Source organism: Pollachius pollachius (assembly GCF_949987615.1).
Source record: "Pollachius pollachius genome assembly, chromosome: 5".
NCBI classification, from domain to species: Eukaryota; Metazoa; Chordata; class Actinopteri; order Gadiformes; family Gadidae; genus Pollachius; species Pollachius pollachius.
The window spans coordinates 24,880,894-24,894,666 of NC_136938.1; the positions used below are offsets into that span (position 1 = coordinate 24,880,894).

The 13,773-nt window shown below is 49.2% G+C and overlaps 1 protein-coding gene across 1 annotated transcript; it reads left to right on the forward strand.

Moving 5' to 3' along the window:
• Window positions 1–727: 727 nt before the first annotated feature.
• Window positions 728–13,590, forward strand: ppef1 (protein phosphatase, EF-hand calcium binding domain 1; the record flags this gene model as incomplete). The annotated part of the gene is made up of 16 exons (XM_079737018.1): window positions 728–853; window positions 1,324–1,384; window positions 3,221–3,384; window positions 3,850–3,964; window positions 4,742–4,788; window positions 4,988–5,154; window positions 5,574–5,610; window positions 5,910–6,059; window positions 7,473–7,606; window positions 7,771–8,017; window positions 11,052–11,237; window positions 11,556–11,698; window positions 11,897–12,003; window positions 12,664–12,827; window positions 13,213–13,297; window positions 13,400–13,590. 16 exons carry the CDS (start codon window positions 728–730, stop codon window positions 13,588–13,590), a joined length of 2,124 nt encoding a protein of 707 aa, XP_079593144.1.
• Between the last annotated feature and the right edge of the window lie 183 nt (window positions 13,591–13,773).

A 13,773-nucleotide genomic window follows, 5' to 3' on the forward strand; every position in this document is an offset into this window, starting at 1 on the left:
TGAAATAGTTGGGCTGAAAAGTTTCCCAAACCCCTGCTCTGCTAAAATAACCATAAAAAAGCAGTCTTCATACTATACTACTGCTCCTGTTCTCTACTACCGTAGCCTACTGTTGCTTCTCGTCTCCATGGCGATGTCAGAAGCTTCACAGACGGCGCTGCTCTGAGTCCCCCCCCGATCTTCTGCGTAATGATTTGTTTCTTCCCAAAGCTTTATTAATGTGTCGTGTTTCCCAGTCCTCCCCAGCCGAGCCCTCCCTCTCCTCCCCTGAGTCTTGTTAACACTTAGCTTAGCCTCGTTATGCTGCCTTGCACTTCCATCTAAATGTATTATTTATTTATTTTTCAATTAAATGCTGCTTTTGCTTATCCTCACACAGAAGAGGCTGCCAGCCCTGTTACCCCCAGCCCTGCTCTGAGTAAGGCCTACCTCTTGTCTCTGCACACTAGTCTAGTACTGGCCAAGTTAATATTCATTAAACACATATAATGCTAGGGTGGACCAAAGCACGGTTTTAGTAAACATAAAAAACAATTGACCTCATAGAATAAGACACATGTGATAGTCAAAGATCTAACAGTAAAAATACATGATATGCAAAATAGCCTCAATTTGATTAAAACGGAAGGGAGTAAAGGGAAGTCTAACAAGTAGAAAGTAGAAGTAGAGTAGTGTGTTGTCTAATGAGTAGAAAGACCCAGACCCCAAGGTGTCTTGTCCCCTAGCTATGAAGGCAGCCATCCTGATCCAGGGCTGGTACCGGCGCTACATGGCCCGCCTGGAGATGAGACGCAGGTATACCTGGAGCATCTTTCAGTCCATCGAGTACGCAGGGGAGCAGGACCAGCTGCAGGTGAGCTGCTCCTCGGGGTGGAGGGATCCCCAACACTGAGATACCCTGACCCCTTCCCTTGCTCCTTAAGGACCTGTGTCTGACGTCGACGTAGAGCACGTTGGATGTAGAGTCTGCTGAAGCAAATTTATTCTGGACAACATGAAACTAAAACGGATGATTGCCGGTTTGTGTAAAGAAATAGATTGTTTCAAGTCTCTCTCTCTCGCTATCAGCAAGAAGGGATGTCAACCTGTGATCACAGGTTAACATCCCTTTTCAGCAGGAAATGAGGTCACTCCATGCTTCATACACACTGGCAATTTTGATCCAGATTTATGGAAAGAATAAATGCTCACAATAACTGTACTTATGTACTTATTGTAACAGTCATTTCAAGATGAATTCCCAAAGTTAGAACCGTATACACGCAAGACCCATAGCATAAACAACGTCATGTGACTCACTAGTTATCTGACTCCTGTCCACAGCTCTCCAGTTTCTTCAGCTTCATGCTGGACAACTTCACCCATCTTAACGGCAGCGGGCCAGGTAAGAATACCTCTCATACCCTCTGTCATTCAGCGCCATGCAGGAGCAGGTAGGGGTTAGACAGCACAGAGACAGGTCATTAAGGAGAAGGTAGGGGTTAGACAGTACAGAGACAGGTCATTAAGGAGCAGGTAGGGGTTAGACAGTACAGAGACAGGTCATTAAGGAGAAGGTAGGGCTTAGACAGTACAGAGACAGGTCATTAAGGAGCAGGTAGGGGTTAGACAGTACAGAGACAGGTCATTAAGGAGCAGGTAGGGGTTAGACAGTACAGAGACAGGTCATTAAGGAGCAGGTAGGGGTTAGACAGTACAGAGACAGGTCATTAAGGAGAAGGTAGGGGACAGGTGACATCTTGTTCTAGGATGCCTACAGGTAGATTGCAGACACAGGGGATGTAACTCAGATTCATTGAGTGTCGGAACGACCTAGCCAAACTTTTCATTTTCGAAAGGCTCTGGGGTCATTCTTAATTATCTTTTGTAAGGCGCCTTATCAATAATTGAATGTTTCATATTCATTAATTGTCACTGTGAAATGCCTTTGCTGCTGTATATGTGTAGGGGGTTAGGAAGGGGCTTCAGCTGTCTAGGGGCGGTCCGCCCCTAGACAAGTATGCTTATTTCATGTTTCAACGCAGTGCATTGTGTTTTCATCAAATGAACACTGGTTTTGTTCGTCAAGCATTATGGTCCACAATGCCCAGTGCATAAAAGGCGTTGCCTAGCAACAGCTCTGGATGTCGAGTTCCATTTGTTTGGTTGTGTTCTGTCTGTGACAGCTGTGGGCAAAAGATAGCCGAACGTTGATCGGTGTTCCAGTAACAAAAAGCACACACACAGCGCTGCCTCTCGTTCCAAACAAGGTTCCATTAGTTCAGTCGAGGTGCGAAAGGAACTGTTGCGTGTATCAATGTACGGAGACGTTTGTGTTTCTATTCAACATTAAGGGCTGTGAACGAGCAAAGCAGAGAGACTGCCCACTATTGTCATGGGTTTACGGGCACGCCTGAAAAAGGAGGACAATGAGGAAGAGAGAAATGGGTTTGATTGTGACGTCCAGTTCCCGTGCGGCTTTGTTTACCCGCATAAATTAGAGGACTGGCCGGCTCATTAGCATAGTGGAGTGGGTCTCGCGGCCACAGCAGTGTTTAATGACGACATGAAACGGAACCGGGGTACTCTACTCTAGTCGGTCGGTGTCCTCTATAACCTGGTCGGTTTCTCCTGCTGTTGACACCTCAATGCTTTCTAAATGCTACCTGGTTGGGGATATGGTAGTCAGATACAAATAATGCAATTGAGAGGTCATGGTTTTTAAAAATATTCTAAAAGGTTTCCATACCCAGCTCACCAATATGGCCGCTAGGTGAATAAGGGCTATTGCTAATCAGTTATGATGATGAGGATGATGATATTGTGAAAGGTCAATTCAAATTTGTCTGGTCCACTAGCATGTTTAGTCCGACCCTAGTGCCCCGTTCCATCTGGAGTATCGGACCACGAACCCCGGCTCGAGCGCTCCACTTAACCACCTCAGCTGGACGCCTGCTACAGGTCACACAACAGGCAACGAAGTGGTGGAACGTGCTCCATGCCGATGTCGCTCACTAGCTTCTGCAACTCTCTCTCTCTCTCTCTCACTCACTCACTCACTCACTCACTCACTCACTCACTCACTCACTCACACACACTTATTGTATGTTTTACGTCCTTGCACTTAAAAACAGTACTCATCATTGGGTAGGGTATTATCCTAGCTATCGTATGCATGTATGTTGTACGTCCTTACACTTAAAAATAGAATTTAGCACTTTCCCCTTGTCTGTGGTGCCAGACCTGATCTCCCAGCTGCTAGACCCCGTGGTGGACCCCTGGCTGGGCAGGGAGACGTGCTACGAGCTGATCCCCGTCGCAGAGTCCTACAGGGGCCCACGCATCTCCTTCCCGCTCTCCGTCTCCCACACCAACAGCCTCGTCAACGCCTTCAAGGAGCACCAGGTGAGACGCCCCCGGCAGCTCCACCAGACCAAATCAGCCCCAGGGCCAACAGAGAGCGTGCTGCTGTCCTGGCAGTCATCCCTAGGCCCTAGAGGTACAAGAGTCGAGGGTACAGTCAGTATCACGCTGCGCATGGAATGAACAATTAATACATAGTTCATCACTGGTACTTTCTTCCTTTTTATAATACTTATTCATAATTTCCTTTTCTCAAATGTACTTTCATGTTTATATTGCAGGAGGCAAACATTTACCATTAGTTACATTTCTTAACCACTTCGGCAATATAAATGCTTATTTTCCATGCCAATAAAGCCCTTTGGACTGAATTTATTTGAATATTTAATAGGAATTTGCAGCCTTTGTGACATTCAAAATCTTGCTCAAGTCAATTGATGAAGGTTAGTCATTCAGTCAAGGTTCTATCATGAAAATCCTTGTTTGCTTGTTATCTCCCCCTCCCAGACTCTCCATGCCAGGTATGCTCTGCAGTTGCTGTGGGAGACCAAAAAGCTGCTCAAGCAGATGCCAAACATCGTCCACATGTCTACGTCCTATGCCAAGGAAATCACCATATGTGGTACGCAGTGAACACATCAATAGGTGTATTGATAACTGCTGTCGACTATCTTGTCGCATGTTTATTTGTGATGTGATGGTCAACGTGGGACACTGTGATGTCATTTTTGCTTGTCCACAGCCCGATTAACTATCTACGGATGAATAAACAAATGGCCAGCTGAAGAGTTAAAATGTTGGCTGAACACCCTGCTTGACATAGCAGACGTAATTGACTTCATGTGGAGGAGAGATCAAAGAAAGGAGGTGTCGTTAATTAGCTCTTGACTCCGCCTCCTGGTCCTTTCTGTCCGTTCGCTGGTCATTAAATTCAAGGATACTTACAGAAACCCACATGTTGGATCAGCCGGAGAGTGACGGAATAATGCCCTCTTTGTTGCTATAGACCCTGGTTCCATTTAACAGGCTTTAATTAACCTCAACACTTCCACATGGGCTAATTGTTCATATCTGTGTGGCGATGTATGCTTGCTTACAGGAAGTTCGATTCAGAAAGGAAGCTGTTGAGACCGAACCGTCTTTGCTAGAGCAGGATCTAGCAAAGTCATTTTATCAGCTACAGCTGATAAAATAAGACAAATATGCGACCCAAAGTACCGCTTCATTTGAACCAGTGCTAACAATGCTAATACGTCCCATTCGTAGAGGCTCAGGAACTGGGGCCCTTGGGAAACAGACCGGCTGTTCTCTAAAGTATTGATTTTCATTCACGTGCTGACGAACAGTGTCCCTTTTGAATTCTATTAAAAGACGCTGTGTTCTGGTTTCTGGTTCCAAGGTGATTTGCACGGACACCTGGATGACCTCCTCCTCATATTTTATAAGGTAGCACCCGTCTGTTTATGATTGATATGTGATAATAACGCCAAAATTCGTTATCAACAGTCCTTGATATTGGAAAGTAAATATCTATTATTTCTAAAAAATATGAAAAACTAATGGTATTCAGAATGCCATTATGAGCTTCCATACAATTCTGGCTCTGAAAGTTTTATTTAAATTGTGACGTCACATCCTGTTGTAGAACGGCCTTCCTTCTGCTGAAACGCCGTACGTGTTCAACGGGGACTTTGTGGACCGGGGGAAGCAGTCGACAGAGGTGGTCTTGATCCTGTTTGCGTACCTTCTGCTCTACCCCAACCACATGCACCTGAACCGGGGCAACCATGAAGACCACATCATGAACCTCAGGTTGGTAACAGACCCACAGACTACATCATGAACCTCAGGTTGGTAACAGACCTACAGACTACATCCTGATCCTCAGGTTGGTAACAGACCCACAGACTACATCATGAACCTGAGGTTGGTAACAAACCCACAGACTACATCATGAACCTCAGGTTGGTAACAGACCAACAGACCACATGATGACCCTCAGACTGGTAGTAGACCAACAGACCACATGATGACCCTCAGACTGGTAGTAGACCAACCGACCACATGATGACCCTCAGACTGGTAGGGTGGTTGCAGACTGACAGACGACATCATGAGCCTAAAGTTGCTAAAAGACCAACAGTTGATTCAAGATTCAAGGGTTACCTGACAATGTGTGCTTTTGAACCTAATCATTGAGTGATGGATCTGACATGAGCCTGTTCTTTCAGATATGGATTCACCAAAGAAGTTATGCAGAAGTACAAGGTACAGTCAGTATCATGCTGCTCATCATTTCTTTTCATTTTTTTCCTAATTTGTTTTTTAGAATATATATTTCTTTATATTGCAGTAGGCTACTATTTTCCATCTGCTAAATTTTTTAACCACTTTGGCAATGTTAATGCTTATTTTCCATGCCAATAAAGCCATTTAGGCTTTATTTGAATAATCCGTATGGCATCTGGTGGTGACGAAAGTGAAAACAAATACTCTTTAGGCTGCCTGAGTAGGATCAATAGCTTAACTACCCTGGAATTCACACAACGCTGCCGTCCTGTGTCTAGACCCACGGCCGAGAGATTCTCCAGCTCTTCCAGGACGTGTTCAGCCTTCTGCCCATCGCTACAGTGATCGACAGCAAGGTTCTGATTGTTCACGGAGGAATCTCAGACCAAACGGACCTGGACTTCCTCAACTCCATAGAGAGACAGAAGGTACGCAGGACAAACATTGGTCCTCCTCAGCCATGAAACATTCAAGAGAAAGGTTCTAGATTCAGAGAGTGAAAATCGACTTGCCACGATTCCAGTCTCCCATCTCCTCTCCATGTCTCCTCTCTATGTCCCCTGTCTCCTTACTCCTCACAATGTCCTCTCTCTCCTTACTCCTCACCATGTATCCTCTCTATGTTCCCTGTCTCCTTACTCCTCACCATGTCTCCTCTCTATGTCCCCTGTCTCCCATCTCCTCACCATGTATCCTCTCTACGTCCCCTGTCTCCTTACTCCTCACCATGTCTGCTCTCTATGTCTCCTTACTCCTCACCATGTCTCCTCTCTATGTCCCCTGTCTCCTTACTCCTCACCATGTCTCCTCTCTGTCTCATTACTCCTCACCATGTCTCCTCACCGTGTCTCCTCTCTATGTCCCTCTGTCTCCTCACTCCTCACCGTGTCTCCTCTCTATGTCCCCTGTCTCCTCACCGTGTCTCCTCTCTATGTCCCTCTGTCTCCTCACTCCTCACCGTGTCTCCTCTCTATGTCCCCTGTCTCCTTACTCCTCACCATGTCTGCTCTCTATGTCTCCTTACTCCTCACCATGTCTCCTCTCTATGTCCCCTGTCTCCTTACTCCTCACCATGTCTCCTCTCTGTCTCCTTACTCCTCACCATGTCTCCTCACCGTGTCTCCTCTCTATGTCCCCTGTCTCCTCACCGTGTCTCCTCTCTATGTCCCCCTGTCTCCTCACTCCTCACCGTGTCTCCTCTCTATGTCCCTCTGTCTCCTCACTCCTCACCGTGTCTCCTCTCTATGTCCCTCTGTCTCCTCACTCCTCACCGTGTCTCCTCTCTATGTCCCCTGTCTCCTCACCGTGTCTCCTCTCTATGTCCCCTGTCTCCTCACCGTGTCTCCTCTCTATGTCCCTCTGTCTCCTCACTCCTCACCGTGTCTCCTCTCTATGTCCCTCTGTCTCCTCACTCCTCACCGTGTCTCCTCTCTATGTCCCTCTGTCTCCTCACTCCTCACCGTGTCTCCTCTCTATGTCCCTCTGTCTCCTCACTCCTCACCGTGTCTCCTCTCTATGTCCCTCTGTCTCCTCACTCCTCACCGTGTCTCCTCTCTATGTCCCCTGTCTCCTTACTCCTCACCATGTCTCCTCTCTGTCTCCTTACTCCTCACCATGTCTCCTCACCGTGTCTCCTCTCTATGTCCCTCTGTCTCCTCACTCCTCACCGTGTCTCCTCTCTATGTCCCTCTGTCTCCTCACTCCTCACCGTGTCTCCTCTCTATGTCCCCTGTCTCCTCACCGTGTCTCCTCTCTATGTCCCCTGTCTCCTCACCGTGTCTCCTCTCTATGTCCCCTGTCTCCTCACCGTGTCTCCTCTCTATGTCCCCTGTCTCCTCCAGGTGAAGTCGGCCCTGCGGCTGCCCAGACGCAGCCTGGAGGAGCCGGACGTCAGCCGGCCCTACAGGCAGGCACACAGCCCTCGTCCCGGCAGCAGCCACAGCCGCCGGCAGCGGGCCCCGGCCCAGACCAAGAGGTGAGGGGCCCGGGTATGTTGTGGTTCTAAAGGAGAACCACAACTCATGGTTCTCCTCTTAGGAGAACCCGTCGTTTATTTTGCCCGCTCCCCTGCTAACTCGCCCCTTCTGGCGTGACGGCGTCATGAATACGGTTGTCATAGCTACCGCCGTGCGTCCCCAGGAAGCGGCCCCGTGGACTCAGCCACCAGGACAACGGCTCCACCTCCTCCTCCTCCTCCTCCTCCTCCTCCTCTTCCTCCTCCTCGCTGTGCTCCTCGAGGACCCCCTCCTGCCTCTCCCCGCGGCCCTGCTCCTCGCCCCCCCCCACCGTGCCCTTCTCCGCCGACGGCCTCCAGGTTCCCTTCCTGGACTCCCTGGCCTCCCTGCCTCCCCCCTCTCCCCCCCGGGTGGAGCGGGAGTGGAAACAGGCCAGTGGCAGTTCCCCCGCACTTGTATACTTGTATTTATACATGTGTATCGTTGAATATTTATTTATGTGAATGGTTTTATAGTCACATATATTTGTCCTTTATTTGTCCTATTCTCTATGGTTTCATATTTCTATGTGAACATTTTTTAACTTGTATAGTTTAATATTTATGCATGTGTATAGTTTAATATTTATGTATGTGCATAGTTTAATACTTATATATGCGTGTATAGTTTGATATTTATGTATGCGTAATATTTATAAATCATGTCTGACAAATGTTGAAGAATTTAGCAATTGCTTTTATCCAAAGCGACTCACAGGGAATTCTGTATTCATGTCGTTAAGTAACAGGGGTAAGACCGTACAGAGACAGGTCGTTAAGGAGCAGGTAGGGGTTAGACAGTACAGAGACAGGTCATTAAGGAGCAGGTTGGGGTTAGACAGTACAGAGACAGGTCATTAAGGAGCAGGTTGGGGTTAGACAGTACAGAGACAGGTCATTAAGGAGCAGGTAGGGGTAAGACCGTAGAGGGACAGGTCGTTAAGGAGCAGGTAGGGGTTAGACAGTACAGAGACAGGTCATTAAGGAGCAGGTGGGGTTAGACAGTACAGAGACAGGTCATTAAGGAGCAGGTAGGGGTTAGACAGTACAGAGACGGGTCATTAAGGAGCAGGTAGGGGTAAGACCGTAGAGAGACAGGTCGTTAAGGAGCAGGTAGGGGTTAGACAGTACAGAGACAGGTCATTAAGGAGCAGGTAGGGGTTAGACAGTACAGAGACAGGTCATTAAGGAGCAGGTTGGGGTTAGACAGTACAGAGACAGGTCATTAAGGAGCAGGTAGGGGTTAGACAGTACAGAGACAGGTCATTAAGGAGCAGGTAGGGTTAAGACCGTAGAGAGACAGGTCGTTAAGGAGCAGGTAGGGGTTAGACAGTACAGAGACAGGTCGTTAAGGAGCAGGTAGGGGTTAGACAGTACAGAGACAGGTCATTAAGGTAGGGGTTAGACAGTACAGAGACAGGTCGTTAAGGAGCAGGTAGGGGTTAGACAGTACAGAGACGGGTCATTAAGGAGCAGGTAGGGGTAAGACCGTAGAGAGACAGGTCATTAAGGAGCAGGTAGGGGTTAGACAGTACAGAGACGGGTCATTAAGGAGCAGGTAGGGGTTAGACAGTACAGAGCCAGGTCATTAAGGAGCAGGTAGGGGTTAGACAGTACAGAGACGGGTCATTAAGGAGCAGGGAGGGGTTAGACAGTACAGAGCCGGGTCATTAAGGAGCAGGTAGGGGTTAGACAGTACAGAGACGGGTCATTAAGGAGCAGGTAGGGGTTAGACAGTACAGAGCCGGGTCATTAAGGAGCAGGTAGGGGTAAGACAGTACAGAGACGGGTCATTAAGGAGCAGGTAGGGGTTAGACAGTACAGAGACGGGTCATTAAGGAGCAGGTAGGGGTTAGACAGTACAGAGCCAGGTCATTAAGGAGCAGGTAGGGGTTAGACAGTACAGAGACGGGTCATTAAGGAGCAGGTAGGGGTTAGACAGTACAGAGCCAGGTCATTAAGGAGCAGGTAGGGGTAAGACAGTACAGAGACGGGTCATTAAGGAGCAGGTAGGGGTTAGACAGTACAGAGACAGGTCATTAAGGAGCAGGTAGGGGTTAGACAGTACAGAGACAGGTCATTAAGGAGCAGGTAGGGGTTAGACAGTACAGAGACAGGTCATTAAGGAGCAGGTAGGGGTTAGACAGTACAGAGACAGGTCATTAAGGAGCAGGTAGGGGTTAGACAGTACAGAGACAGGTCATTAAGGAGCAGGTAGGGGTTAGACAGTACAGAGACAGGTCATTAAGGAGCAGGTAGGGGTTAGACAGTACAGAGACGGGTCATTAAGGAGCAGGTAGGGGTTAGACAGTACAGAGACAGGTCATTAAGGAGCAGGTAGGGGTTAGACAGTACAGAGACAGGTCATTAAGGAGCAGGTAGGGGTTAGACAGTACAGAGACAGGTCATTAAGGAGCAGGTAGGGGTTAGACAGTACAGAGACAGGTCATTAAGGAGCAGGTAGGGGTTAGACAGTACAGAGCCAGGTCATTAAGGAGCAGGTAGGGGTTAGACAGTACAGAGACGGGTCGTTAAGGAGCAGGTAGGGGTTAGACAGTACAGAGCCAGGTCATTAAGGAGCAGGTAGGGGTAAGACAGTACAGAGACAGGTCATTAAGGAGCAGGTAGGGGTAAGACCGTACAGAGACAGGTCGTTAAGGAGAAGGTAGGGCTTAGACAGTACAGAGACAGGTCATTAAGGAGCAGGTAGGGCTTAGACAGTACAGAGACAGGTCGTTAAGGAGGAGGTAGGGGTTAGACAGTACAGAGACAGGTCGTTAAGGAGCAGGTAGGGGTTAGACAGTACAGAGACAGGTCATTAAGGAGCAGGTAGGGGTTAGACAGTACAGAGACGGGTCATTAAGGAGCAGGTAGGGGTTAGACAGTACAGAGACGGGTCATTAAGGAGCAGGTAGGGGTTAGACAGTACAGAGCCAGGTCATTAAGGAGCAGGTAGGGGTAAGACAGTACAGAGACAGGTCATTAAGGAGCAGGTAGGGGTAAGACCGTACAGAGACAGGTCGTTAAGGAGAAGGTAGGGCTTAGACAGTACAGAGACAGGTCATTAAGGAGCAGGTAGGGCTTAGACAGTACAGAGACAGGTCATTAAGGAGAAGGTAGGGGTTAGACAGTACAGAGACAGGTCATTAAGGAGCAGGTAGGGGTTAGACAGTACAGAGACAGGTCGTTAAGGAGCAGGTAGGGGTTAGACAGTACAGAGACAGGTCGTTAAGGAGCAGGTAGGGGTTAGACAGTACAGAGACAGGTCGTTAAGGAGCAGGTAGGGGTTAGACAGTACAGAGACGGGTCATTAAGGAGCAGGTAGGGGTTAGACAGTACAGAGACGGGTCATTAAGGGGCAGGTAGGGGTCGGACCGTACGTCTGCATCAGCGTAGTGAATCCTCCCCCCCGTCTCCTCGTCTCCAGATGGTGGACGTGCTGTGGAGCGACCCCAAGCCGCAGGACGGCTGCACCCCCAACACCTTCCGGGGCGGGGGCTGTTACTACGGCCCGGACGTCACCCAGCGCCTGCTGCGGCACCACGGCTACCAGCTGCTCATCCGCTCGCACGAGTGCAAGCAGGAGGGCTACGAAATCTGCCACGGCGGAAACGTAACCGCAGCCTGTTGATAAGGGTTCATGAGTGGGGTTTCGTTGTGTGGATGTGGAGGCTATCTCGGATAGGGAGGAGTCGTTAAAGTCCCAAGGACACAGCGCCACTAAAGCAGGGGTGTTGTTATAAAGTCTATTATACTTTGAATAGAAAGTTTGCAGCATCAGCTGAGCTCATGTTCTCGGTACGAAGTGACCTATCCCTCACTTGTCTTCTTAATATGCCATTCAAACCGTAAGCCGTTTCTCTATGCTCTGATAAATGGAGGTGTGTGTGTGTGTGTGTGCCCGTGTGTGTGTGTGTGTGTGTGTGCGCAGGTGATCACCATCTTCTCTGCCTCTAACTACTACGAGGAGGGCAGTAACCGGGGGGCCTACGTGAAGCTGGGCCAGGACCTGATGCCGCGGTTCTACCAGTACCAGGTCAGCCGGACCACCCGCAAGCTCACCCTCACCCAGAGGTAGGGCCAGGGAGGGGGGCTCACACTGAACACACTAACATGCTGTTTAGGGTAACAGTTATTGAAGCGGTGGAAATCAACAATATTATCGGTGTAGGTATCATCATCGTGTGTGTGTGTGTGTGTGTGTGTGTGTGTGTGTGTGTGTGTGTGTGTGTGTGTGTGTGTGTGTGTGTGTGTGCGTGCGTGCGTGCGCAGGGTGAGGGCAGCAGAAGGCTCAGCTCTGAGAGCTCTCCAGGAGAAGTTGTTCTCTCACCGCTCCGAGCTGCTCACGGGATTCCTGCCCTTTGACCACAACAACACAGGTCTGTCTGTCTGTCTATGTACACACACCACAACAACACAGGTCTGTCTGTCTGTCTATGTACACACACCACAACAACACAGGTCTGTCTGTCTGTCTATGTACACACAACACAGGTCTGTCAGTCTGTCTATGTACACACACCACAACAACACAGGTCCGTCTGTCTGTCTATGTACACACACCACAACAACACAGGTCTGTCTGTCTGTCTATGTACACAATCCACAACAACACAGGTCTGTCTGTCTGCCTTTGTACACACACAACAACACAGGTCTGTCTGTCTGTCTTTGTACACAGCACGACAACAAAGGCTTAGGCGTACGAAAAAACTCATAAATGATTGATGAACTCTATCAATGATTGATTTTATTTGTTATTATTGCATTATCCAATGCATCCTACATCACACATGTGCCGGGGCTCCCCCTGGTGGTCACTGCGCGACAGTACATGCTTACAGTACATTTACAGCATTACTATCATCCAATGCGACCTACAACCACACACCGACAGAGGTGTCACCCATGCAAGGCGACAGCCAGCAGACACACCTCGACACTCCACTAGGAGGAGCCGGGGATCGAACTGGCAACCTTCCGGTCACAAGTCGACCCGCTCCGCCTCCAGAGCTAAGCCGCCCTCTGTGTGCCCCCAGGCTTCGTGTCGGTCAGCGAGTGGGCCCAGGTCCTGGAGACGGTGCTGAGGCTGGACCTCCCCTGGAGGACCCTGCGGCCCCACCTGGCCCGCCTGGCCCTAGACGGCAGCGTGGAGTACCTGTCCTGCTTCGACTACATGGGCCCCGGGCTCCACCTGCCCCAGGTCAGGAGACACACCACGGCCTACGAGTCACTCAGCAGATGCCTGTAGCCCGAGAGAAGGACCATGAGTTCAGATGCATGTCACCCAAGGGGCTCAAGGAGGTCTGCAGGCAGGTTGCAGACAATGGGGGATCAAACCCAGTACCTTTTGATGCGCTAGACTCTCCTGTATCCTGTGTGACTGCTGCCTTCCAGAGAAAATCTGGCTGCACTGATGTGATGGGTCGGGATTGTAATGCCGCCCACACAGCTTTGGTGATGTCATTGTTCTTTGTGTTGTTTTTTTTTAACCTATTAAGTGTTTTATTGATGTATTGTATTGTCTTTGATGTAACTGTATGATCCAAACACATAAATAACCCTCCCGAAAACCCTTCCATCTGTAGGTGTCACCGAACCTGGCCGAGACTCTGGTCCGATACAGGACCGACCTGGAACTCATCTTCAACATCATAGACAAAGATCATTCAGGTCCGATGTGCACCCGCTCATCTCAAATACCAGGGTAGCCGGTATTACCAGTTCTTTAAGTGCGTCTCCGGATACTCATTGTTTGTTCATATCCACGTCCAGGTCTCATCTCCCTGGACGAGTTCCGCCACACCTGGCGTCTCTTCAGCGGTCACCTGGGCGTCGCCCTCGACGACGGCGCAATCGACGCCCTGGCGCGAAGCATCGACTTCAACAAGGACGGCAGCATCGACTTCACCGAGTTCCTGGAGGCCTTCAGAGTAGTGCACAAACTGGACAACAAGGACCACTAACCAGCCAGATACTAACTAGACAACATGGAGCGCTTACCAGCCAGAGACAGACTAACTAGGATACTAACTAGACCACAAGGACCACTAACCAGCCAGACAGAGAGTAACTACACAACAAGGACCACTTATAGTTGACAATTGTGCATGCGTGGTTAGAATGTGTACACCTTTAGAAATGTAGTA